The sequence below is a fragment of the Helicoverpa armigera genome, chromosome 23, assembly GCF_030705265.1.
Source record: "Helicoverpa armigera isolate CAAS_96S chromosome 23, ASM3070526v1, whole genome shotgun sequence".
In the NCBI taxonomy this organism is placed as follows: Eukaryota; Metazoa; Arthropoda; class Insecta; order Lepidoptera; family Noctuidae; genus Helicoverpa; species Helicoverpa armigera.
In genome coordinates, this window is record NC_087142.1 from 2,408,172 (window position 1) to 2,435,190 (window position 27,019).

At 38.1% G+C, this 27,019-nt stretch overlaps 2 protein-coding genes across 2 annotated transcripts; both read right to left on the bottom strand.

Moving 5' to 3' along the window:
• Nucleotide 1: 1 nt before the first annotated feature.
• On the bottom strand, nt 2-25,009 carry LOC110371333 (eukaryotic translation initiation factor 2-alpha kinase). Its single transcript, XM_064040707.1, has 16 exons — nt 24,717-25,009; nt 20,539-20,656; nt 19,386-19,536; nt 13,825-14,002; nt 13,164-13,323; nt 10,879-11,022; nt 10,180-10,381; nt 9,548-9,813; nt 6,211-6,392; nt 5,691-5,831; nt 5,141-5,278; nt 4,534-4,777; nt 4,001-4,180; nt 3,075-3,291; nt 2,569-2,762; nt 2-2,180 (listed from the first exon to the last, which is right to left on the bottom strand). The coding sequence occupies exons 1-16, from the start codon at nt 24,860-24,862 to the stop codon at nt 2,043-2,045; spliced, it is 2,799 nt and encodes a 932-aa protein (XP_063896777.1). The 5' UTR covers nt 24,863-25,009; the 3' UTR covers nt 2-2,042.
• LOC126055644 (uncharacterized) lies at nt 22,005-24,534 on the bottom strand. The gene is made up of 3 exons (XM_049845794.2): nt 24,189-24,534; nt 23,685-23,996; nt 22,005-22,833 (listed from the first exon to the last, which is right to left on the bottom strand). The coding sequence occupies exons 2-3, from the start codon at nt 23,925-23,927 to the stop codon at nt 22,045-22,047; spliced, it is 1,032 nt and encodes a 343-aa protein (XP_049701751.2). The 5' UTR covers nt 23,928-23,996; nt 24,189-24,534; the 3' UTR covers nt 22,005-22,044.
• Nucleotides 25,010-27,019: the final 2,010 nt, after the last annotated feature.

Here is a 27,019-nt window from a genome sequence, read left to right on the forward strand (position 1 = left end):
ATTACATTATCGAATATTTTTATTTTCACCGTAAAATTATTACAGTAAGGACAAATCATACACATTTTTTCATAAAAACTGTTCAAAACTATACTTTGGAACAATCTCATCAAAAATAATTAAAAACGAGAGTATTCAACCATACCACATAACATTCACGAGTTAAACTTTATAAAACATAATTACTATTTTTAGAAATGTTTTCAGAATTTTTATTGTATATCTTACCAATGTATAATTATATACATGCAAGCGCTACATCAATTTAACAAAAAATGCGTTTGCGCAAAAGTTGCGCAAAGTATAAATTTATTTTGCAAACTAAGTTCACTGCGCTTACCATTATATGGAACGCAGTAACCGCTAGTATTTTTCATAAGCTTCACTAGTATTTATTTATGTTTTAAACAATTTTATGTAAATATTTAATTTAATTAATACATCAACATTCCGACAATACCCATCTCCAGTCTTACGTTTATTAATACATTACATTAAAGAAACTTACATAGTTATTGCTTAAAATTATATTAATCAATCATTTTCAATAAGTATTATAAGAATTTATTAAGCATTTTTAATTTGGCAACTTTAATAGTCGAACTAATTGAATATGTTTGAAAGTGCTGAAAATTAACAGTGATAGGAAATTTTATGAGAAGAAAAATTATATTTTGACCTTGGTGAAAATGATTAATTTTAAACTAAAAAGTAACAGTACAAATTAACTTACACTATCACTAGAAATGTACACTAACGTTCACTATCGGAATCGCCTCTTAACGGAAATAAGAAATAGATTTTTAACTCTCAGTAAACATTATGTAGGCAGCAGTGTTGCCAACAGCATTTATTTATTCAACATTTTACAGATTGACAATTTTTTTTTGTTTAGCAGATTCACATTTTATTTCCATTACGTTTTTTGAATTTGTAAAAATGGCAACACTACTAGCCAGAGTTGGTAGCTAAAGAATTAACTAAAAGTAAATGCTTTAGAATACGTTGCAAATGCTTAGATTAAGAGAAAATAATTTATTCTTAATTAATACTTAGGATCGAAGATGAACATAACATAATGCTTATGTTTTATTCTCAATCATCATTCAATTTAAAAATGATACAGTTCTCACAAAACTCAATGGCGTACTGCAACTAAATTCCGAGCATAAATAAATACAGTAGACCGCACATCAGTGGTAACTGTCATGCACCTTAACTCAATAGTAATGAGTACGATTTTCCTATAAAACTGTTACCATTGACCTGAAGTTGACTGTACGCGCCAGTGGCCTAATACTCCTACCCCACCTCCGTTAAGCGCTGGTACCTAAAATTGGTTTTTGCGCAGCGGCTCACGCAATCTATTTATTTGATGTTCCGTGACGACAAAAAGTTTGGCGAGAACTTATTATGACACATTTTAGGTGTCATTTAAAAATTGACTGATGATTGAGTACTCTAGTATGGGGATACACACTGGGATGGTTAAAATAAGTTTTTAATTATGATGTGTTTACTGGTAAAGAATTAAAAGGCACAAGCGAACAATATTCTAGAATCTACATATTTTTATAACATTGTATGAAATCACAAATAGTCTTTGTATACATTTCATAATAGCTTTGAATTAATATATTGAAAATGTAAGTTGAAATTAACTAGGATATAATATCTATTGAATAGTCATGATTTCCATAATTATGTTTTTTATATTTTATGATAGTTACATTTAATAGGAAAATCGGATTAATTTGAATGTATTTATGAAATGTTTAAATATTATTGAAATTAATAATTTATTCACATTAATTATTCTCACAATTATTGCTTACAAACATGAAAGATATATCTTATACAATCCTCAAAAACTCTAGTCCCGTTTTCTCATACCACCTGACAGCCTCTCACATAAAAATAAAATATTTTACCAACAAAATAAAATGACAGTTGACAGTTGCTGAAACTGACAGCTGTCAACTACACAAAAGATGCGGTGACACTATAGTAAGGTGGACTTACTGTAAGTTTTTAATGGTTTTCTATGCGGCAGCCATGGTAGGTAATGTGAAATGATGATCAGGGTTGGTGTGTTGGTACAGCGGTGCGTAAGCGCGGACGCCGGTCGCTGTGGGCCGCTTCGATGGGTCTTCACTCAGCATCATTTTTAGGACTTTGGTCTGAAAATAATTAGTTTAGTGTTAGATTTATTTATCAATGGTACGCTAAAATAACAACAAAGAAAAATGGAATGGAACTGAATTTAATGTAATGGGGAAAGATAGAGAAAATGGACGAATGATAGACTTTCCGGATTCTGAATACCCGTAAAGAATGCCAAAAATGTTCAAATTACAGTCGGCACCCACAAATTTAACGTGCCTTCCGAAACAGGGAGGAACTTATATTACGAGATATGACATGCATGGAGGACTACATAAATAGTCACCCATCCACGGACCGACCGAGCCAAGCGTTACTTAACCTTATGATCGCTCGGCCCGACTTTTAATTACCTACGCTCTTATTGACGTTACGTACTTCTGAAAATAAATCTTATTTACTAACCTCTTGCGGATAACTGGAGCTAAACTGGTCGGGATATATGGCCTGCCTCAGCCGCAGTAGACACGCGACTCGCTCGGACTCGGTGCCGAATGGGTGCAGCAACTCGAACAGTATCAGCCCGAGAGAGTAGATGTCCACTTTGTAGCTGTACGGACGGCCTAGAAGTTGTTCTGGTGACATGTAGAGATGTGTTCCTGGGGAAAAGAAATAAAAAACTCAATTCATGCACATACAACAGTCACAACAGGGTTCATAGTAGGTTAAAATAATAAAGAATATATTTTTAAATGAAGCATTCCCAAGAAGTAATGTATTAAGCTTGACGTTTATGCCAGCCAAAGGACTGAACATATTGCACAGATTTTAAAATCAGTATTTTTAAGTTCATCAGTTTTTTTTAAATATTTTTGGGCAATTTAAAAACCGCCCGTCGGGGGCGAACAGTACGTCCGAAGTTCCCAATATACCCCCCACTTTCTAACTAGCTACATTACCCAACTACTTACCAACTCGATACGTATGTCTCTGATGTGCATCCACCACGTCAGTCCTCTGTCCGTCGCTGGACGTGTCGCTCATGGCGGTGACAAGGCCGAAGTCTCCGACCTTCACTCGTCCGTCCGGCGCGAATAGAATGTTAGAAGGCTTGAGGTCCCGATGAATGAGGCCTGCTAAGTGCACGTATTCGACCGCTGATACTATCTGGCTGAATAGTACTTTAACCTGGGGATGAGAAAAAATAATAATTAAGGTTAGTTGATTTTTGGACGGTTTACAGTCCTTCAGTTTTTTAAGAGTGAAAAAGTGTCAGCAAATCCCAGCGTCAGAAGACCAATAGAGCTAAAGTCTGCCGGGGCTGCGGAATTGTTAGAAAGGACATGGACTGGTACATAAAGGACTCAAGAAGGAACATGGTGGATTTTAGTCAGTGAGAGTCTCTCCGTCACGCTGCACCACTTGATAATTTACCAAGAAAAAAATTACTTTCACATTTTCAATAAAAAACATCGAACATTTCAATGTAACCTATGTCGATGTAACCTATGACGGTTTTGACGAATGAGAGGCGGTTTCGTCAAAGACTATGACGAAGAAATCTGCTGTACTATACCTTGTCAGCTCTATCGTGACAGCAGCGATTCTCCCTCAGCCAGTCGTGCAAGCTGTCCCGGCGACACAGCTGCATCTGTATGTAGAGGCACATCTGCTGTACTATACCTTGTCAGCTCTATCGTGACAGCAGCGATTCTCCCTCAGCCAGTCGTGCAAGCTGTCCCGGCGACACAGCTGCATCTGTATGTAGAGGCACATCTGCTGTACTATACCTTGTCAGCTCTATCGTGACAGCAGCGATTCTCCCTCAGCCAGTCGTGCAAGCTGTCCCGGCGACACAGCTGCATCTGTATGTAGAGGCACATCTGCTGTACTATACCTTGTCAGCTCTATCGTGACAGCAGCGATTCTCCCTCAGCCAGTCGTGCAAGCTGTCCCGGCGACACAGCTGCATCTGTATGTAGAGGTACATCTGTGGGCTGGCGGGCGCGGGGGTGTCGGGTTGTGTTCCCGTGCCGCGCACTACCATGTCCAGCGACCAGTGCCGGGTGTGCCCTTTCTGTGGAAGAAAGGCAGAGAAAATTTAGCTGGCTTCGAAAATATGTATGCATGCAGGTAAAAATTCGATAATTCTGTGCCCCAGGTTGACGATTGATTCTGTGCCAAACATCAAAATAAAATCGATATGTAATCGAGTAATCGAGATGTAATCGATACGTTGGCTAAGATTTAGTGCTACGAGCGTAGCACTCGATACGTTGCTTCGAACAAAGGGCTCCATACTTTAGTTTCATATTCTCAATTCCACATCACACACCTACAACTTTTCATCAATTGCAGTCAGAAATAATTTAAAAAAATATTACCAAATAACTTGAAGATAATTCCTAAAAATGTGGATAAAACTCTCACCTTCTTCTTCTTCCCAGTACACGAACTCTCAGTCTTATAATCACACTCCTTAACCCTCTCCAATCTCTTGTCGAAGGAAGAACTCCTTCCCTCCACCTCTTCTCCGGAATTCGCGAACACTATGAACGAATCGTCGCCGTCGTCGGGTTTCGCGAGCGAACGCCCGGTTAAGTCAGACGGTTTTGACGAATGAGGAGCGTTTTCGTCAAATACTATGCTGAAGGAATCGTTGCAGCTTAATGACCTGAAGAAAATATTTAAAAATTAAGTTTCTAATGGGGATGAATTGAGGAGATTCGGAAGTCACTCTTTGCAAAACACTGTTACGGTAGCTGCATCCAACAGTTGAGATAAGACCCAGGTAGGTGATAGGGGTTAAATTACGTCACAAAAGCCAACAAACATCCCATTGTATATAAAACGATATCGTGATAATAAGATTTGACATGTTGTATTTGAGAAACATAATAACATGACAATGTATGCAATGGAATTGTCAATTTCTTACAAAGGTAAGCTTTTTCTTATTCATTAATTTCTCCCACAGATAATTCCTAGGCTGCTATACATATAAAGCTTTCCTTATAGAATAATTATTATTATTCACCTAAGCCTCTTGCTAGGTTCAGCGAGCTTGTTGTCGCTGTGGGTACACTTGTGCAGGTTGAGCGTGACGTCAGCGGCCGCGGGCGGCGACGTCGCCGTGTACTCGTCTGACATCGCTACCGATACTCCGTCCAACTCCCTGGGAAGAAAGGATTAGAATAGTTACGTGTGATTTTGATTTAATCAGTTTCAAGGCAGTATTAAACTGAATTAAATTGTGCTTTAGAATGTTCACATAGGATCAAGATTTGAAATAACAAATGTGTCTATCAGTTCAAAAATGAGAGAGATATTTGAGCAGTGCTTAAAATAGTGCGCCGTTTACTGTTTGGTAGTAGATCCCTAGTCTTAAAGTAGCTTGCTATGGAGGAGAATGGAATTAAAACTCCATGGTTATATTTTTTAAAGTTTTGTGAAGATACCTCATCCACACAGCGTCACGTTGCTGCTGCCAGTCGGGAGGAGGTTCCTCAACCCACGCGTTGAAGTAGCGGACAATGTGCTCGTGTTCCAACTTCGCGAGAGCACTTCACACAGACACACAAACATACCTCATCCATACAGCGTCACGTTGCTGCTGCCAGTCGGGAGGAGGTTCCTCAACCCACGCGTTGAAGTAGCGGACAATGTGCTCGTGTTCCAACTTCGCGAGAGCACGTACTTCGCGAAGTACTCGCTCGCGTTTAGATGCCCTGGACAAATAGATATACAGATTATAATTGCATAAAAGAAACTGCGGTAATATGCGCCAAGAAGTGAGAGATATAGATGTAATAATATTTTTTGAAGAATTTTCCAACATCGCCGTGTCACATCCACGAAAGATGGAGGTCCATATAATCCAAGGCCAAAAAGAGACTTTTACATAGGACATATTTTTTATTCCTTTTCCATTATAATATATCCTTTAACTGGCCAAAGACACAACAGTAAAGGACACAAAATAACAATAAAAATAAAGTGATTAAATCTCGCATGCATAATTTTGGACAAGACGACAATTAGAGGCGAAAATGCATTTAAATTGGGGAAAATTTTATGAAAAAAAAATGTAAATTAAAAAAAACTCACCTCCTAGGCAAAGTGATTCGTTTAACAGCATAAGAACAGTCATCGATATTGTTCTTAGCCTCGAAGACGACGCCGAAGCCGCCGCGGCCGAGACAGCGCAGCGGCGTGAAGTCGTTCTCGTAGCGGCCCGAGTACTCCGGCAAGCGGCCCTCCTTGTTCACGCGCCACACTTGCACTACCACCTGGGTTTGTGTGCATTTACATAAGCAAAATATAACTGTAAATGGTCACAATCTACCCGAGATTTGACATATCGATACTTTTTTGACACAAAACGCAATTTTCTAAATAAAAAATGGAGACAAAATTACTCCTATTTTTAGATCAGTTCAATTGGAGCAAAACATAGTCTGATTAATAACCAAGAATCTCTATAAAGTCGAATTCAAAGCTAGAACAATGATCGATATTGTTCTTAGCCTCGAAGACGACGCCAAAGCCGCCGCGGCCGAGACAGCGCAGCGGCGTGAAGTCGTTCTCGTAGCGGCCCGAGTACTCCGGCAAGCGGCCCTCCTTGTTCACGCGCCACACTTGTACTACCACCTGGGTTTGTGTGTATTTACATGAGCAAAATATAGCTATAAAATAAATGGTAAATAGAGACTCGAGATTTGACATATCGATACTTTTTTGACACAAAACGCAATATTGTAAGTCAAAAATGGTGGCAAAATTACTCCTTTTTATTTCTTTTCAATGAATATAGTTTCGTTAATGACCAAGAATATCTATACAGTCGAATTCAAAGCTAGAACAGTCATCGATATTGTTCTTAGCCTCGAAGACGACTCCAAAGCCGCCGCGGCCGAGACAGCGCAGCGGCGTGAAGTCGTTCTCGTAGCGGCCCGAGTACTCCGGCAAGCGGCCCTCCTTGTTCACGCGCCACACTTGCACTACCACCTGGGTTTGTGTGTATTTGAATAAGCAAAATATAGCCATATATGGTCAAAATCTACCCAAGATTTCACATATCGATACTTTTTTGACACAAAACGCAATATTTACAATCAAAAATAGTGGCACAATTACTCCTTTTTGGACCGTTTCAATCGGAGAAAATATAGTATGGTTAATGACCAAGAATGCCTATATACAGTCGAATTCAAAGCTAGAACAGTCATCGATATTGTTCTTAGCCTCGAAGACGACGCCAAAGCCGCCGCGGCCGAGACAGCGCAGCGGCGTGAAGTCGTTCTCGTAGCGGCCCGAGTACTCCGGCAAGCGGCCCTCCTTGTTCACGCGCCACACTTGCACTACCACCTGGGTTTGTGTGTGTAAATGAGCAAAATATACCTATAAACTGTAAATATCGACTCGAGATTTGACATAAAACGCAATATTGTAAGTCAAAAATGGTGGCAAAATTACTCCTATTTTTCGATCAGTTCAATTAGGTTCATAGTTTGTTTAATGACCAAGAATCTCTATACCGTCGAATTCAAAGCTAGAACAATGATCGATATTGTTCTTAGCCTCGAACACGACGCCAAAGCCGCCGCGGCCGAGACAGCGCAGCGGCGTGAAGTCGTTCTCGTAGCGGCCCGAGTACTCCGGCAAGCGGCCCTCCTTGTTCACGCGCCACACTTGCACTACCACCTGGGTTTGTGTGTATTAAATGAGCAAAATATTGCGAGAAATGGTCAAAATCTACTCGAGATTTGACATATCGATACTTTTTTGACACAAAACGCAATATTTAAAATGAAAAATGGTGTCAAAATTACTCCATTTTTCGATCAGTTCAATCGGAGAAAATATAATTTGGTTAATGACCAAGAATCCCTATTAGTCGAATTCGAAGCTAGAACAGTTATCGATATTGTTCTTAGCCTCGAAGACGACTCCAAAGCCGCCGCGGCCGAGACAGCGCAGCGGCGTGAAGTCGTTCTCGTAGCGGCCCGAGTACTCCGGCAAGCGGCCCTCCTTGTTCACGCGCCACACTTGCACTACCACCTGGGTTTATGAGCATTTACATGAGCAAAATATAGCCATAAATGGTAAATATCGACTGGAGATGTCAACCTATCGATACTCTTTTGACACAAAACGCAATTTTCTAAATCAAATATGGTGGCAAAATTACTCCTATTTTTCGATCAGTTCAATTTCAGAAGACATAGTTTGGTTAATAACCAAGAATCCCTATACAGTCGAATTCAAAGCTAGAACAGTCATCGATATTGTTCTTAGCTTCGAACACGACGCCAAAGCCGCCGCGGCCGAGACAGCGCAGCGGCGTGAAGTCGTTCTCGTAGCGGCCCGAGTACTCCGGCAAGCGGCCCTCCTTGTTCACGCGCCACACTTGCACTACCACCTTTATGTATATTGATGATTATTATTAATCGCTTCACTGTCCACGATGTAGACACTATAGTTAAACAATGGGACAGGGCAGTCATTAAAGAGAAATGCAGCCTAACAAGTGAAGGAGAATGATGAAGTCAGCTGACCGTGCGAATATACATACATACAAAAAAAGTCACAGCCTATGGAATTGGTGACATATCGTCTATCGATAAAGTGATTTATCGATATTTTTGCACACAGAACGCAATATCGATAGATTTTTATGAGTTTTTTTTTTCGAATAGAATGAATGAAAATGAAATCGATTGTGAGTCTAGAAGTATGCTAGGTGATTTAGACCAATGAGGGTTTTCTAAAATGGCGTCCACCAGGTGGCGCACTGAGTCGTCAGGTCCAGGTAACTGTCAAAGTGCTTATCTTTACTATGAATAGTGAACGATTTTAGTGGTTTTTTTATTTTATAATTAAAGCACTGCATTATTGTTTTACTATTGAGGTTGAGTAAATAAAAAAAACTAAATCATATTGTGTTAACAAATTTTTCAACAAGCTTTTCCTTAGTACCAGTGACTTTTGCACCCTCTCTCTTAGCTCAATTTTTAGTTCGGAAACCTTATTCTGACCGTAGTCCATAATAAAATCAATAACACTTCCAATATAACAGAATTTCAATAAACAATAAGTTCGGCACCTACAATTCCATACTATTTGACAGCTGTTTGGACCAGACGCATACGTGGCGCCACCCGGTGGCAGAAAAAATTTCAAAAACCCTCATTGGTACATATTCTTGTTCTGGGCGAGTCGATGGCAATTAAATAAAATTTTGGAGGCACAATATTTCGCTATGCACACCGAGTAATTTATATGAGTGTTTTGTAGCGAATTTCTGCAGGTCGCAGAAGTCGGAGTTTTTCTCCAAATTCCCTGATAAAGCATGAGGTGGAGATCTTTAATGGAGACAGATAGTCCCTATGATCGTAAAGAAGTCTGGAACCCTAAAAATCTGCAGAAAACACAAGATCCTCACCTGTTCCTGACTACTTGGCAAAGGCGTAACAGCCCTGATCTTCGGCGCAAAGAACCTTGGCCATATCATCAGATTCATCAGCAAGGCCGAAGACACAGCGATGAGTAGAACCTCCTTCCACCAGTACCATAGAGACGAGATGTGCACGTGAATGTGATGATGTTCAGGCTGTTCTGTGCTGATGTTCGGAAGGTCGAAGGTGTCTTCGGTAACTTGGACCGATTGGTCGCAAGTTTCTTGTAAGTAGACGAAGTAGCCGTGGTCGCCTAAAACAAAATTCTTTATATGATTCATCATTAACATTTTTTTATATTATTTACAACTGCAGGGCTCTCCAACTCATGTAGAAAATGAATAAGCATTACCTACTTATATTTTTTGACTCACTATAAATCAAAAAATTATGTCATTTTTGGCTACATTGGGGCCATCTAAAGTAGTAATAGTATCATTTGAGGGTTTTTCATCTTGAGAAGGTTATTTGTGGGGGATGGAGGGATATTATATTTTGGTGATTTCACCCACTTATAAAGAGCCAATTCTTAAAAAGAGCCAATTATTTTTATAGCATCCATAACAGAAAATACCATTCAAATCCAAAATTAAATATAAAAAAATGCAATATCACTTACCAACATTATTCAAAGCAGTACCATACAACGTGATGAGCGACAATGCATTTTGATCATTATCGTGTACCGATAAGGCTGTGTCTTCATTGTCAGGCTCAACTCCTATGAGAGGGCGGGCTGTCACCAGTTTCCATGGCAACGGCTTAGCTGAGACCGCTGTTTCTATCTTCCGGGAGTAGAATTGACTTTCTTGGATGTATAGCTAAAAAATAATAAAGAGTAAGTTGAGTTGAAATGGTTCTATTACGTCCGAATACTCAAAGGTTGCTTAGCGTTAAGCCTATAAATCAAAACACTTTGATTAGTATTTTTGGAAAGTAATTTAAGTCTTAAGTCTTTCTATCAATGTGCATAAGTGTGACAAAGTTACATTAATTTTTGAGCTCAATTGAGCTGTTTTTAAAATTGAGTAGTGTTTCATTCGGTCTTTACATAGAAGTAATGTCTTTTGTTACATACTTGAAAACATGTACTGAATATATCAATTAATTCCATATACTATTCCCGAGAAAGTCACACAATACAGATTAAGCTAATAATATCTATAAGCTAATAATTCATTAAAAAAATAAAAATTTTGTATGAGTAAGTTATACAAAATATTTTTAGTGCAGTCGTAACGAAATAAATAATTTATACAATTAAATAATTCAAAGATGTTTGTGTATGTGCTAAAAAAAAAACTATTCATAGTAATACCTGTCGATCATGCACGCCTATATACAGCGAGGGCTGTTGAGTGACTCCCCCCTGTACGAGCGTCTGAGTGGCCTCCCATAGCACGTCGATGTTCTGTAGAGTACCCGCGTGGAGCCGCCACATGCCTGCCACTGGTGCATCTAACTGTGGGATAGAATAAAGAAATTTAGAATATTACAAGGTTGGAAAAATATATCTTAACTCTCTTATATTGAAGAAAGAGGGGTTCTCTTTCCTCATCATCAAATTGTTTCATTCAGCGTTTAAATAATTATCAGCCATGTTTTTGTCCCACTGCAGGGCAAAGGCCTCTCCTCAACTCAGGGAAGAAATGAGCATTAAACACCACGCTTGATTGAGACGGATTGGCGGCAGCCCCGGATCTTCAATTTTTATTAGGCGGGGCAAAATCTGAAAAATGCCGCCCCGCCTACCTACTTATGTTTATTTTCACCTTTATCATCCATATAATATTAGCTATCAATATGTAGGCAGGCAGGGCAGGTGCAATCATCACCCAAGCGCCAACTATGTATTGAAGTACTTACAGTTGTTACAAGGATAAATAAGAATGTTCGAATGAATTGGACATTTTTGGTAGGAAAAGGACTTTAAAAAATGTGTCCAATTCATTGTAGGCTCAAACTGTTGGCCAGTTTTAAGTTATAAAAGTCGAGACAGATGAAGGTAATTGTAAAAAGTAGCGCAAATTTTTCTATTTTGGGACACAAAAAGTTAATATGTTTTAAAAAGCGCTGTAAAGTAACAAGCAGTCGGAAGCGCAAACTTTTTTGTTTTTGAGGACTCCATAAAAAATGTTTTCTTCATTTGACTTATAAAAGGCAAGACAGCGTGGACTTGACTTATGAAGTTATTAAGGCAATGCATGTACGAGTATAATATAAAGGTCGCCGGAAGACGCTGGATGCAGGTCGCCTCTAACAGGTATCTGTGGAGATCTAAGGGGGAGGCCTATGTTCAGCATTGGACGTCCTATGGCTGAGATGATGACGATGATGTACAATATTTCGCGAGCGAAGCGAGCGCGAAATTTTTTGAGCCTACGAAACAAAATTACTTATCTGATCAAGTACACTGTAAAGCGAACTTTTTTTTAATTATTTGTATGAAGAATCACAAATTAAACTGGGAATTATGTACAAAAAACGTGATCCGTGACCGAATCAATGACCGACAACCGAGTCAATAAAAATAATAAAAAATCAGAAAAACAGTACATGTATACACCGTTATTTAACCGCGAGCGTAGCGAGCGAGAATTTTTTCACTTAGTTGGAGTATGTTAAAAGTAAAAAATAATGAAAATGATGAATCAAACAAAGCGAAGGCGTCTTTTTTAGGAGCTTTGCTTGTCAGTATCGTGATACAATGTGGAACTTCCTTATCAAACGGGTGTAATTTCATCGAAATTCCTGATGGTGGGGCGTCCCGCGGCGCCCCTGAGACCGAGGCGCCCGGGTTATTCGCACACCTTGCACCATAGGTTAAGATGGCGCTGTAGGTAACTATTTCAGTAATCTGTAATGTAGGATTTAAAATAAAAATAAATATGCGATATTCCTGGCTCATAGATGATCGCAAATAATATTTAAACAATTTTAGTTTGGTAAAACTTCGCCTCGTGAATAATAAATGTTCGTGCAGTCATGCAGCTTGTGTTACTCCGCGCTCAGGGTATCGGTCAAGTTGATATGGCCATGAAATTGCTGTACTTGTGCTACCTTTATTTACGTATTCCGTGGTCAGAATTAAATAAGTGACGAGTTATCCATTGGTGTGTGAATTTGGCAGCCGCCTGATTTTGCCGCCCCCTGAATTTGCCGCCCGGGGCACAGGCCCCGGCTTGCCCCCCCCTAGATCCGGGGCTGATTGGCGGTTCCTGAGTTTTAAACCAGATTTTCCTTCACCTTTACTTATTTTTTTGAGATTAAAAGGTACTATTATAATTTAGAAAAGTGACTAATTGTATGAAAGTCGATATGACTCGAAATAAAGTTACTTGTGAGATGATGTTAGATAGAAGAGTATGGAAGAAGAAAACATGCTGTGTTGACCCATAATAAACAGCCGGACCTGCGGGATTTTTCGAAAGAGTTACCGCGGCCCTGGTACATAAAAGGCCTACGGCGGTACACGACGGTTTTTAGTCAGTAAGAGTCTGACCCTCTCTCACCGCTGCTAACCCAGCGGGATGGGTCATTTGATGATTTTTGACAAAAAAAAACTGTATTAAATGGGTATGATGAAGTGAGATGCAAAAATACCTTCTGCTGCCACAACAGCTTGGTCCCCGATATATCCTTAATAGCAACTACTCCTTCGGGCATGGCCACCGCCACAGCGACCTGCGCTGACCCTGCCGGTGCGTCGGCGCACTCGCGACGGCTTAGTGCTACTCGGTGCTCTGCTACGCTGAAGTTCCATCTAGTGTGGGAAAAGAAAACAAGGTTTCTTTGAGAAAGTTCACTTTTTTGGCAGGTATCATTACTGAAGAAAATGGCATTTGGGGGTGTCGACGAATAAAAGAAAAATATTGAATCAAACTCATTTTTATTTTACATAGGCCTATAAAAGCTCTTTCGAAAGGTCAAGCTAGTTGCGCGATTCCAAGAAGCGGGTCCCATGGAAACGGACCAGCAAGATGTACATCATCATGTTTAAAAGCAACGTTAAATATTTTAATCGGATATACATAGTTAATTATTCATTTATAGAGATAATGTTCATCTTCTTTTCATAACTTATTTACCACATTACCGATGATAGGCAATGTAGCTTTTGTCTAACTTTGGGTAATGTCTGGTAAAAAATTTTGAAATAGTAGGTATTAAAAGCAATAATAAAAGCAATGTTACAAAAAAAAAACTGCTTGATAAAACACCACAATATACAATACCCAGTAAGAAATCTAAAATCCGCACTTACTTCTCACTCCCAGTCCTCGGGTCCAAAGCTCGCACAGTGCTAGAATGTCTCCTCAGTACTATGACGTCACGGCCTGCGTTGGCTGTCTGTTGTTCAGTGCTGCAGCCTCCCGAACCGCACTCGTAGATCACGCCGCCTGTGGTAGCGTCGAGACCGAACCATAGGGTTTCGCGGGCACCTGTAGGTAGAAAGGGGTATATTTTAAGTACACCACTCTTTTGTGAACTAAACCGAATTGAAAATTATTTCACTGTTGGAAAGCTACACTCTCCCGAGTATCATAGGCAACTCGTATATTTTATCCTTTTATCCCGGTACGGACAGTAGTTGCCACGCGACGTGGGTGAAAGCGCGAGAAAATATAACTTACATAACGAGCGGATCTCGACATCCCGGTCTTTTGATATTCTAACAAGACTACCACGTGCTGCTAATCTATATTTAATGCAAAAACATGCTTCACCCGATAAGGCCGTCTAATCAATAACAATCTCCTGAGAGCGTGTTACTAGTACATGATTGAGCAGTCATTGATTCACAATTCCACAAAAATAAACCTCTATCAGGATTTTTATCTCGAAATCAATGGCAGATCAGTAAACAGATATGCAGGAAAATCTTTCCTTCCTCTACTTATTCTCGTGACCTACATCCGTATACTTCTAAAGTATAATAGACGATTAGTTTCAGCATTCAGTGTACAAGTATTATCATTTAATGACGTCAGTCTTCAATCAGCGTGAACGAGATGCTGTGGCGAGTCACGGTCGAATGCTCTTGTTGTTTAGCTGTGGATTTCATTAACTTATCTATCTCTGTTTAATTGTTAACCGGAGATAGGATTTTGACACATACGCGCCCTTTACAAATATTGTGAAATTCTTTTGTTTAAAAGCAACAGATTACCCCGTTTTAGATTGCCCGGGTAACTTGGTTTGAGGAGGTCAACACTGGTACTCTGCCGCGTCCGGTTAGACGGAAAACGCTCGGGAGCTGATGAGGTAGATAAGTTAGCCGTAAAGCTACAAAGACAAAGAAGTTTGACCCTCAGAAATCAATTATTTAAGGACTTGCAAAGTAAATGACTATCGTGATATTTAGTAGCCAACAGCGGAACTGCAATATTATTTTACGAGACCGTATCTAATGTTTTAAATGCGAGAATTTACATCTCTATCCCTCTATGTAACTGTAACAGATTCGGTCGGAAACGGCTGGATATAATTCAGATGTAAATAAGTGAGGAGATAGATTCGAACCTAAGGAAAGACATATATAAAATACATTCTAGGCAAAAGTGTGAAGGATTTTCCGAAATGTACGCCTGAAAGTCCTGGAAAATTAGGGATTTTGCTGTAACTGCCTGAAAATGTAAAAATATGACCAAATCCATCTATTTTGTTTTGACCATGTTTCTGTTCCATAAAGCGTAATTATGTCAATATTATTTTTCTTACTCGATGGGTGTGTTCAGCGGACAGCGTGTGACCTTTATATACGCAGATAATATTAATTGATATGTACAATGACGATGACGTATTTTCACATTGTATATGAGTGTAATATTTGATTGCTGGAAATAATACGTTCTAAAATTCGCAGTAATTTGATCCACACGAGTCTTAACGCGTCAATTAACTTTTACTTGAGGTGTTACGAAAGTGTAAATGGGCATGTTGATCTATGTAATACGTATTTATCCTTAATCCTAATATGTATTGTAAAACTGAAGACTTTTTTGATTGCTTGACCGCGCTAATCTTAGGAAGAACTATTAATGTTACATAGGTAATTTATTGAGAAAGACTTATACGGGTACGTGAGTAGTTCCCAAGGGGTTGGAACCGCTGGTGGAAGGTAGTTATTTTTGTGAGAGCAGCAACCCGATTCGGCTCGCACGAAAATTTGTCAAGTAGTTTTAGGGATTATCGCAAACATAGAATTAAGATAAGGCTAGAATTAAAGAAACTTAATAATGTGAAGTGAAGCAGCTAAAGTTGGTATCTGAAATATCCTAAGTAACATGACGTGTCTTTTACAGTAAACGGCATGATTAACACATAAAAGATTGGAACTAAACACCATGTATGATGTGGTAAATCAATACAAGCGAAACTAATGGAATGTGATCGATATTGTTCTACACAATATTCTAGAGTAAATAGTTTTAATGTAAAGGTTTACATATGTTAAGGCACCTCGGTTTCAGCCATTGTACACCATTTGCATTTATCAAGGGATATTTTTTGGGTTCTGCGAAATCCAGACTTGGCTTTTTTCTGTTCCAATTTGCCATAATAGTGGCTCCTATTGTCTTAATGTCCAGACGGATGGCTCTGATTATGTAGTAATAGGGGTTAAAGTATGAAATTGCCGATTTGTACTGAAAACCTAAATTGTATTTTTTTTTTATTTTTAACAAACTTATTTAATCAAAATAGTTGCCATTATTATCTATACATTGCGGTCATCTAATAAGAAGGTAATTTATGCCTTTACGATAGAACTCTGAGGATCTAGACTGCACAAACAGTGTGAAAGAATTTTGTTCTGCCTCCTGGGAAGAAACTTCTTGTGACGTAGATAATTGTCCAAATCACAAAAAAAAATGGTCGTCCGTTAGAGCAAGGTCTGGCGAATATGGAGGAAGACGAATAGTTTCCAACTGCAGTTCCTGAAGAGTTAAAACGGTTTATTTTGCTGTATGAGGCCTCGCGTTGTCATGGAGCAATAGCGGTGAAGGTCGATTCATGAGTCGTGGCTGTTTTACTGCTAATTTTTCAACATTATTCGGTGTTCGGCTGGGTATCTGGGTAGTTTGACTAGGATCGGCGTTCACCGTCTCTCTTAATTTCTCGTTAATCACCTGTCAGGCGGTCTTTCTCATGGCTCGTTCTTCAAGTCGAAGTTTCCACCACGAAAGCGTTTAATCCAAAATCGCACGGCGCGTTCTTTAGCAGACACCTCTTCAAATGCAGCATTGATATTGCGGGCTGTTTCTGCCGTTCAATCCCGCGTCGGAACTCATATTCAAAAATTACTCAAATTTTCGCAGTATCCATCTTTCTTGTTTAAGTTGAATAACAAAAACAATTGAACATCGATAATCAAATGTTTCACATTTTTTAAAAGAAAAACATCACAGAAACCACGTGAAAAAAGTTAAATTCGAAAACCTCAAACCATGAAGACTCTATGGCAATTCAAAAACCTACTAGAATAAAACGGCAATTTCATACTTTAACCCCTAATATAATTTATATCTTTATGGATAGAGCAATTTATCTCTTCAAATCTCAAAATAATTATCTGGAAACCCATTACAAAACAAAAACAACAATTAGAGGTACCTACCGCGATTTTAAAATACTTACTACTGTTTATTTAAAGAAACCGCGGAGGGTCAAAATTTGACAAAACCAGGTGTTTGGCAGCTAGCCAATTAGTTAAACAGACGCCAGACGATCAGACGAAAACAAGCGTGGTGTGATTATGTTCCGACTGTAGTTTTATTTTGTTTTTATCGCGTCACAAGGTCATTGCTTAATCGTATTACCAGTACTTTCTAGTTAATAGATAGACGCTTGAAACTTGTACGCGCTATCCGTCTTATATATTTAAAGGAAGAAATTGAACTCTGGGCCCGTTTGGAAATGTATTTCCTCATCATGGATGCAGCTGATTACTAGTGTTTTACGAGGAGCTACAGTCTACCTGGCCTCCTCAACCCAGTTACCTGAGCAACCCTTCATCATCTGCCTAGCCTTCTTCCAACTTTGTTGGGGTCGGCTTCCAGTTTAATCGGGGGCAGCTGAATACCAGTGTTTTACAAAGGGCTTACTGCCTATTTTGACATCATCAACCTAGTCACCCGGGCCAAGACTGGTTTGTGTGACTTACTGGCTTCTGAATACCATAATGATATTGAAATAACAGCCAGGAACCGCCAATTTATCGTGCCTTCCGAAATGTAATTCACGAATCTGCTGTATTACCTATACATATTTTTATTGCATGTTTAGGTAGTAACTACGTCTGTATGCGAAGGCCAACATATGTAACTGTTGTTAATCTAATCCAACATACGTAATAACTGTGAAGAGTAATGAGCACGGAGGAAGGAATCTGTGAATGAATGAGTGTCATATTGACCGAAAGGCTAAAGCGGCGCCTTAACCCTATGATCCTAGCGTATTTGAAAATGTTCTGAAACCTTAATTAAAGACAGACCATTAGGAGGCAGAATGTTATGTTCACAAAGGCTGATATTTGTAACTTAAAATAAAACTTGAAAACAAAGTTCTAATTTTATCCCAAAACTCCCACAGAGCTAATCTAATTTTACCTTACAACCTGCAGTGAATCTCTATAAATACACACTAGAACAAACACACACACACATACATACATACGTAATACACGCCTACACACAAAGGTGGTCGCAGTTTCGTGGTGACACGAGATTGGTCGCCTATGACTCGACGCGTAATCACGCATAATGCTATGTTATCTAACCGATAATACTGTTATGTTTATTTACGTACGAAAGTAAGTACATGCAAACTTTTTGGTGATAGTCTCGAAGATGTTAGAACGTTGTAATGAGTATTTGGAGGTCATTATAGGGAGTAGTTTCTTAGGTATTATATGGTAGAAAGAGTAGAAGTAAAGTTAATTAAACCATATACCTAATGTAGATGATAGAAGAAGTTTTTTTTAGAAACATAGGTTTATTCATAGTGAAGGTACGATCAGCAAAAAGAGTCAATTACTTAACACAATCAGAATAGGTACCCTAAAATCTCAAATGCAAAAGTTATATTCCGTGATTATTATAATTCGTTAACATCCCGATTATTTTGTTCTGAAGTGAGTTAGTTATCGGAGATATTGGTGAACTGACTTTACCTTTTAGGGAGATAGATACATGTGATAGCACTCTAAAAGCAATCATAGCTGAATTGTAGGTAATGTTCAGATTTATTTTGAGTTGCCGGTTCATTTCTATATGCATATGGCATAAATGACATTTTACTTTTATTTATGTTTATAAAGATACTAATGATTGGCGATGTACGAGAAAATAGTAATAAAGTCCAAAACTTATTAGTTTGAACTTTCTCACAGGAGGCAAAGTCCAAAAAAAAATAAAGAAACGTCATATCGTGAAAGAAGGTCAAAGGCATTGATTTTGCACTTTATAATTGGTCATTATTTTCATCTGTTAATTAGATTTTTATCTATTTGTATTAAATCATATTAATATTTTTACTACATCACGTTGTTTATGAGATAATACACATTTTTGTTATTATTTACTATCGGCCGGACTTAGAAAAGAACAGTCATTCTGATGATACAAGTACTTTAAATTATTTCACTTCACCCATCCGATTCTAAGCCAAAGCAGAGCTAGGTATAACTAAGCCTCAAAAAGGGGATATCAAACACTGGAAGAATCGCTGAGATAGGATAAGAGGTCTTTAGCACTACAATATTACTATAGAATTTTTGCGACATAATACTGGTCTTAAAAATGTATTTGAAAAATGTTTTCTTACCAGCTATAACCAGGTCATCAGAGTACTTGAAGGAGGATGATAGTAGCTGTTCTGCATCAAAGGGCAGAGGCTCGATGTTGTCTCCACTGAGACTGTAGAGGGAGCCACTGAGCGATGGTACAAGCCGAACCCATTTGCCTCCTGATGTGAGCTGTAGATAAAGTTAAATAGATAACTAGCTGCAACCCGCGATTTTGCCCTATTTTCAAAGTAACTACTGGATAAAATGAAGGCTTCACATTCACAAAGAAAGTGGTTGTCTTTAGGAAAAAAGAATTTACAAGGTCTGTTCAAAAGATCGAGAGACGACACCCTACAAAACTCTTTATAACAGTAGTACAGATAGATGATAGGTATAGTGACCAAGTTCGGAAGAATTTTGCCAGCAAATATCTGCTTAATCTTTACCCAACTATCTTGGTGTTCCAGTTGATAGTGAGTGACAATTGATCACAACTAAAATTTGCTTGCATAGATCGCGACAAGGACACAAAAATATACTTTCACTAATGTAGACAGTAATATGAGTATGTATTCACATATCTGTCCATATGTCCAACAGTTTGGAGTATGTACCAAAACTAGTTTCGTGGTTGTGCAGCTTAATGAGTTGTTTTTATTTTTACTGCTAGTAGGAAAAGCAAGTCATTGGTATGAAATCACAATTAGTAACTTATTTACACCAATTATTAATGAGGAAAACCTTTTATTCATGGCTTCTTACTTGTCACAGGAACTTGTCATAGGATGATACATTATGAATTTGTTCCTAATTTTAAACTGATGTTCAAAAAAGAAACTAACTTCTTCCTAAAGTTTCACCCATATCTAACTACTGTCTACTTTCCACATTCAAATACAAAGTCCCCTATATATTTTTCTGATATATAAGCTATATCACAGCCAAGTTTCATAAAATTGAATTTTCTGCAGATTCTGCATGAAGGAAGAACAAACATCCATATACATATTTAAAAAAATCAATTTTTAATACATATTACAGTTACTGGCACGGATATTGAGCTCTTAGCGGAAGAGTGGGGATCGCTTTGCGCACTGTACACATAAGGCAATAAACCAATAAATCGCTTCTGCGCAGGTGAAGGTCAGGGCTCAATATCCGTGCCGATAACTATATTAGGCAGGAAGTTACCTCAACATGATGTAGGTTTGAGGAGAGCAGCGGCTGTGTCTCCAAATCCCAGGCTTTGATGCCGTTCTGCGTGGAGAAGGCAGTTAACCTCCCATCTAAAGTGCTTACTATCACCAAACTGTAAGGAATTCATACAAATCTTACAATTGTTTATACTCAAATCAAATAAAAAATTACATTAATGAGGGTTTTCTAAAATGGCGTCCACGAGGTGGCAGCACCGAGTCGTCAGGTCCATGGTGTATGGTCACAGTGTGAATAATTCGTAAACAAAAGCATCAGGAAGATAAATGAATGAAAAAAGGTTAATTTTTTTAAAGTATTTCATTATTAATTTGTATTTCAAATGGCTCTATCTTAAGGGTAAGTGAATTAGCATGGTTATGAAGGAAAAATGTACAAATTATTGCACTCAAATTAGAATTGAGAATTTCCTCAATAAATGGTTCTAAGAACTCAAATATTTTAAAGAATCAATTAAATAGTGCAATACACTCCATTCAGAAAACAACCTCTTCAGACAAACCCTGTATTAGTGTTACTAATTCTGACTAATTCATAAAACCTCAAAAAGCAGTGATTTAGATAAGCAAAAGAGATAACTTATCATTGCTTAAAATAATGACTGTTCACTGTTGTTTTATACACTGTTTTTAAGCTGTGTTTACATATCAATACTAAATAACATAAAACATATTTATTTTCAACCATATTCTTGATACCATACTCTATATTATATATTATAGGGTATATTCTAGAAAAAAAATGTGAGCAAGTCCTAACACGTTCATACAGGCTGAAAAGTTTTGAAAAACTTCTTTTATACACTTTTCAGCGAATGTAAAGCCGTCTACACACTCGCGCGCGAACCGCGCGCGAAGGCGCGAAACACCCGCGTAACATGAGTGTAGATCCGATTCGCATATTCTTCGCGGCTTCGCGGCTCGTTCGCGCTGTGTTCCCCGAAAATTGTCGGTTTTTTGTCCCGCGACAAAGCGCTCGCAGGCGCGAAGCGCGACGTGAACGCGACAAGACTATACATTCGCGCCTCGGGCAGCTCAGTCGCTCAGTAGCAATTGACACGGATGGTTGTGTTTTAGTTTTTTTTTAGGTATATGCTACGATTTTGCTTGCAAAATGAGTAACGTGTGGAGCAATGAATTAGAACTAACATTTATAGAATGTTTTCGTGCTGAGCCGGTATTATGGGACATTAATTTGAAAGATTATAAAAATAAACTGAAAACCCATGATGCTTGGATGCGGATAAGTACGGTGATGGAAATACCAATTGATGAATTGAAAAGAAAAAGGTTCTCTCATGTCAAGCTATAGGAGCTACAAGGGAAAAGTTAAGAAGTCCGTTCAATCGGGAGCTGGTGCCGATGAGATATATCAGCCCATTTGGTTCGCTTATGAAGCAATGGATGCTTTTGGGAGATACTCTAAAGTGTAAAAAGTATGAATACGGTTAGTAGATAACTTTATTTTTTAATAGTTAGGTACTTAAATATTACTTAAATATTTTGTGAATTCGTTTCTTATTTCTGTGGCGTTATTTGCTGATCGCCGAGGTACTCTTCTCAAGTTACGAAAAGCGGATGTATTTTCTTGATCTGTCCTCCATGATCCAGGTTGTATAAGTACTCCATCATCATCAAACATATCAATAGATCCGGGTGGTGTATAGATATGTAAAGAAGTAGAACTTCGTCTCAAGAAGTTATGTAGTAGTATACAAGTATATGTTATAAGGCGAGCCTTTTGTGGTTGTAATGGGATTGGTTTTCTAAACACTCTAAATCTGGCCGCCAATATACCAAAAGTATTTTCTACCACTACCCGAGCTGAAGATAATCTTTTGTTGAATTCACGTTTTGCAGATCCTATGTTGTGCTGATCAGGATAGGGCTTCATTAAATGTTCTGACAGTGCAAAGGCTCCATCCCCCAAAAAAACGTAGGGCACATCAATGTTCGAACCTGGTAATGGATGCGGTGGTGGTAAATTTAAGCTGTTTGTACACATCTTGTTCCATAAAATACTATTTGTAAAAACTCCACCGTCACTTATTCTGCCTTGGCAACCAATGTCAGCAAACATGAAATTGTATTGACTATCAACTAATGCTAGTAATACTATACTGTAGGTTCTTTTATAATTATAGTATACAGAACCAGAATTGAATGGACAGTCGAGAACAATATGTTTGCCGTCAATAGATCCAACCGCTCGAGGAAACTTCCTTGCAAATCCTCTTTCAATACGCAGCCACTCTTCTGGACAAGATGGTATCTGCAAAAAACATAACATATATAAAACCTTCATGTAAAAAACAGTATTTAAGTGCCTAAATGTATGTGTGTTTTTAGGAACGTGGAATAAAGGAGCCTAAAGAAGTAAATCTCGAAGCTATTAAAGAGAATGTTGAAGAAATGAATGAAAATCGAAGTCAGTCTATTAACACCCAAAAAGACAGTGACCAGACAATCCACCGACGCAAAATCTCTTCAGAAGTGGTTGACGCAGGAAATGTCGTTAAAGACGCTCTTATCACCTTCAAATCCACGCTAAAAAGGAACCCATTACAGCCTATTCAGCAAGACGATGATTGCGATTTATACGGAAAACTATTAGCAAATAAGTTGCGAAAATTATCTGAAAAGAATAGATTGAAGTTGATGCACGACATTGATGGGATGTATTTACAATACCAATTTGATGACCCTTTAGTGATGACTCCATCGCCACCTCATTTTTATGAACCAAGAACAGGCACATCATCATCTACGATTCAGAGCCTCCATTTCATTACGGGCAGGCGAATCAAAATACTTATTACCAAAATAGACAAGTAATATCAGCCCCACCTTCTAATATCATTATTCAATCGAACCGGCTAATTCGTACACCAGATTATCCTGTCCTTCATTTACCAGAGAACCAAGATGCAAACACATCTGATCATAATAATGATATAGTTCAGACAGCTTTTGACTTAAGTTAAATACCTACTGAAATTACCGAATTTTGTTTTATTGTCTATTGAATTTTGTTATTATATTTGGTTGATTTTGCAAAGTTATATTCTAGATTCTAAGTAGTTCTGTATATGCATAATAAAAGTATTAAATTGATGTCCTTACTTTTATTTCATCCTCTAACACTTCACATAGGGCATGGCAAACTTCGGGTATAATTTTTGATATTATTTGTGGTGAAACTTTGAACAAAAAATGAAGGCTTTCAAAGTCATCTCCTGTTGCTAAGTATCTCAGTGTTATAGCGAGACGTATCTGGGCAGGAATAGCTTTTCGTAATTGGGTGTCTTGTTTTGAAATTCGTGTTGAAATTTGACTAAGCAAATATTCAAAATCATTTAATGACATCCGGGAAAACTTTTGAATTCATCTGTAGGTTCTGCAACTAGTTCATTCAACTGCTCCTCCATGGTTGCACTGTAACAAAATACAAAGTTATCAAGTATCAGATCCCACATCACAAGATATGTTACAGCGGCGTATTACATTTTAACTGTTATTAAAACTGTAATATAGCTAAAAGTGAATATATATTTATTTCACCCATCTTGTACTACGTACTTACTATATCCTAAACTCTATGAGAAAGCATAATAAATTGGTACTTACCTGGTTCTGTTTCGGTGAATGGTGGTAATCCACCATCTCCGTTTTCTTTGCTTCTTTTGAATTGTTTGTTTTTTCTTTATGGCGTAACTATAAATTGCTAAAGCGCAAAGTAGCCCCGCAGCTGCTGTAGTGGTTTCACTGTCCATACCGACTACAAATAAACTATATTGATTAAATGCTTGGCGTGCATACGCGTCAAGTGCGCGAACTATACTGAGAGCCCGGCGCGAACCTCTGCCAGTGTGGACAGTTGGCAGTTCTTGCTCCAATTCGCGCCGCGATTCGCGTCGCGATTGGCGCCGTGATTCGCGCGCGAGTGTGTAGATGGCTTAAGTTGTGCACGATGATTAATAAAACTTTTTGCACGATATCAAAAACCTGTTTTCGTATCGTATCAGTACATTTACTCCAATTGTTTTGTAAACAAAACTTTTGATAGCAATAAACTCTCATGAAGTTCAACTATGCTGCATTCTTTTTTAAAATATGGGACCTAGGCTGAATAGAAAATAGTACAGTAAAACTCACTCGTTAAAAACTTTACTGTCTTTTTCATTATTGGGATTGCAGTACGGTAACTTTGGCACAGTATCCTCGGCACGTACACTACAAACGAATAAAGTTAACGCGAAGGCTGCCTTTAAAGCAATTGCCCGCCAATACCAGTCCGACATTGTATTACAGCTGAATTATTTTTGGACATTTCAAACCGAAAACCGGCTATTTACTTTTATTATGAAATTCTTATATTTTATTACGAGGTGCGCGCGGCTGATTGAAAAACTTTTAACCACAGACTGCTTACATCTCCACGTAATAACTGTCAATTTGGACAGAAAGCGTTTCGTTCCACACTCTTTTTGTTTGTCTTTTAGAAATTCTTGTTGGTGACTCATGCCAAAAACCAGTTTCTACGGTAATATCAAATTGGTCGATCAACCCTGCTCGCTAAACAATAAACAAGGAAAGCCTTACGAAACTCTTCCTTCAGTTGCGATACAAAAATTGTGATTCATACATTTTTTGGAGGAGCGTGATAAAATATTTTTGGCACATGTTTTCTAAAATTTTATTGTGTTTAGCTGACTTGAAAAGTTAGTTTTATTGCCGATCACATAGTTTATTTAACTATTTAAATGCTCTTTGTCAATATCTTTTATTTTTTGAGAATTTCTCAAAAGCCATAATTTGTCGCTTGGTATTCATTTATTCAGCAATAAACTGCAAGGGGAAAAGTATCCTTGTATTGCATTCATAACTCTGTTAGATTGGTGGAACCAATGGCCAGAGGTTTTACGAAGAAATTGTAATTTCTTCTTCTTTTGTTTTTGATATTCGGCTACTATTATTTAACATGAGGTGTAAACAAGTTTGTGTTATGTCGATTGAACTTAAGTGCCATGGGAGAGAATAAAAACTCTTGGTGCAAATAAATACCTAATTATCTAACTTCAGCGTAAATTTTTTTATATTGGAAATATTTATTTGAATAAAACATAATTGTTATTTTAAAATGAACTACATCTATTAATTTTAACTGAAGAAACTTAAAAATAATAAAGGGCGTCGAAAAATTGGTCTATTCAACTTAAAACTAATAAGTTATAAGACTATTATAAACTACATGTAGCTCTCTACTTTTATTTTAGTTTAACTTTCAAAAGGGTATCAGTTTCATGCCCGGTTTACATTATTCCAGTCCAGTGATCTAGCGAGATTTCCAGTACAGTGCTGGACTGGATCTGTACGTCTACACTATACCAGTTATTTAGAAGCCGTTGAAGTGTGAACACTATAGTGACAATGATTTCAAGAAGAGATCAGTTCCGAAAATGTTTCAAACGTGCCCAATCACTCTTGCTACAAGAAGTTATTAATGAGGTTGATAAGGAACTAAAAAAAAAGGAACGGATTTGGGTGAGAAATTGGATCAGCGAAAGAGATCAAAAAGGAGGGTCAGTATTACTTTTGCAACAACTGAAGGTGGAAGATCCCAATGAATATTTTGATATTTTATATATTTTATATATCCCAATTGATTGGTCGCACTGGATTCAAAAGTAGACCGCAAATCCAGTTACTGGACTGGAATGCTTACTGGATTCAGTTCATTCCAGTGCCGGTTTACATTTTTCCAGTAATGCCCGGTTTACATTATTCCAGTCCAGTGATCTAGCGAGATTTCCAGTACAGTGCTGGACTGGATCTGTACGTCTACACTATTCCAGTTATTTAGAAGCCGTTGAAGTGTGAACACTATAGTGACAATGATTTCAAGAAGAGATCAGTTCCGAAAATGTTTCAAACGTGCTCAATCACTCTTGCTACAAGAAGTTATTAATGAGGTTGATAAGGAACTAAAAAAAAAGGAACGGATTTGGGTGAGAAATTGGATCAGCGAAAGAGATCAAAAAGGAGGGTTAGTATTACTTTTGCAACAACTGAAGGTGGAAGATCCCAATGAATATAGACTGGCACTGAGAATGACAGCAGAAAACTTTGAAGAACTGTTATCATTAGTTTCGATTAATATCCAGCGTAAGAATACGTTGTTCAGAGATGCTATACCCTCAAAAACAATGCAAAAAAAGTCCGCAAAAACAACCAACACATGTGTACCTCGTCAGCACTGGAATAGCACTGGATTGGCCGTCTACATTATTCCAGTTGCACTGGATTGGTCGCACTGGATTCAAAAGTAGACCGCAAATCCAGTTACTGGACTGGAATGCTTACTGGATTCAGTTCATTCCAGTGCCGGTTTACATTTTTCCAGTAAGCAATCCAGTACTGGACTGGATCGCTGGACTGGAATAATGTAAACCGGGCAT

Bases quoted from the DNA above. Each gene is read 5' to 3' on its own strand.
- LOC126055644 (XM_049845794.2), bottom strand. From the start codon at position 23,927: ATGTCATTAAATGATTTTGAATATTTGCTTAGTCAAATTTCAACACGA. The intron at 22,834-23,684 runs GTAAGGACATCA...TGTTTTTTGCAG, and splicing joins TGTTAGAGGATGAAATAAAA to ATACCATCTTGTCCAGAAGA.
- LOC110371333 (XM_064040707.1), bottom strand. From the start codon at position 24,862: ATGTCGGACTGGTATTGGCGGGCAATTGCTTTAAAGGCAGCCTTCGCG. The intron at 10,382-10,878 runs GTATTACTATGA...ATTATTTTTTAG, and splicing joins TAGGCGTGCATGATCGACAG to CTATACATCCAAGAAAGTCA. The intron at 2,181-2,568 runs GTTAGTAAATAA...AATTATTTTCAG, and splicing joins GCTCCAGTTATCCGCAAGAG to ACCAAAGTCCTAAAAATGAT.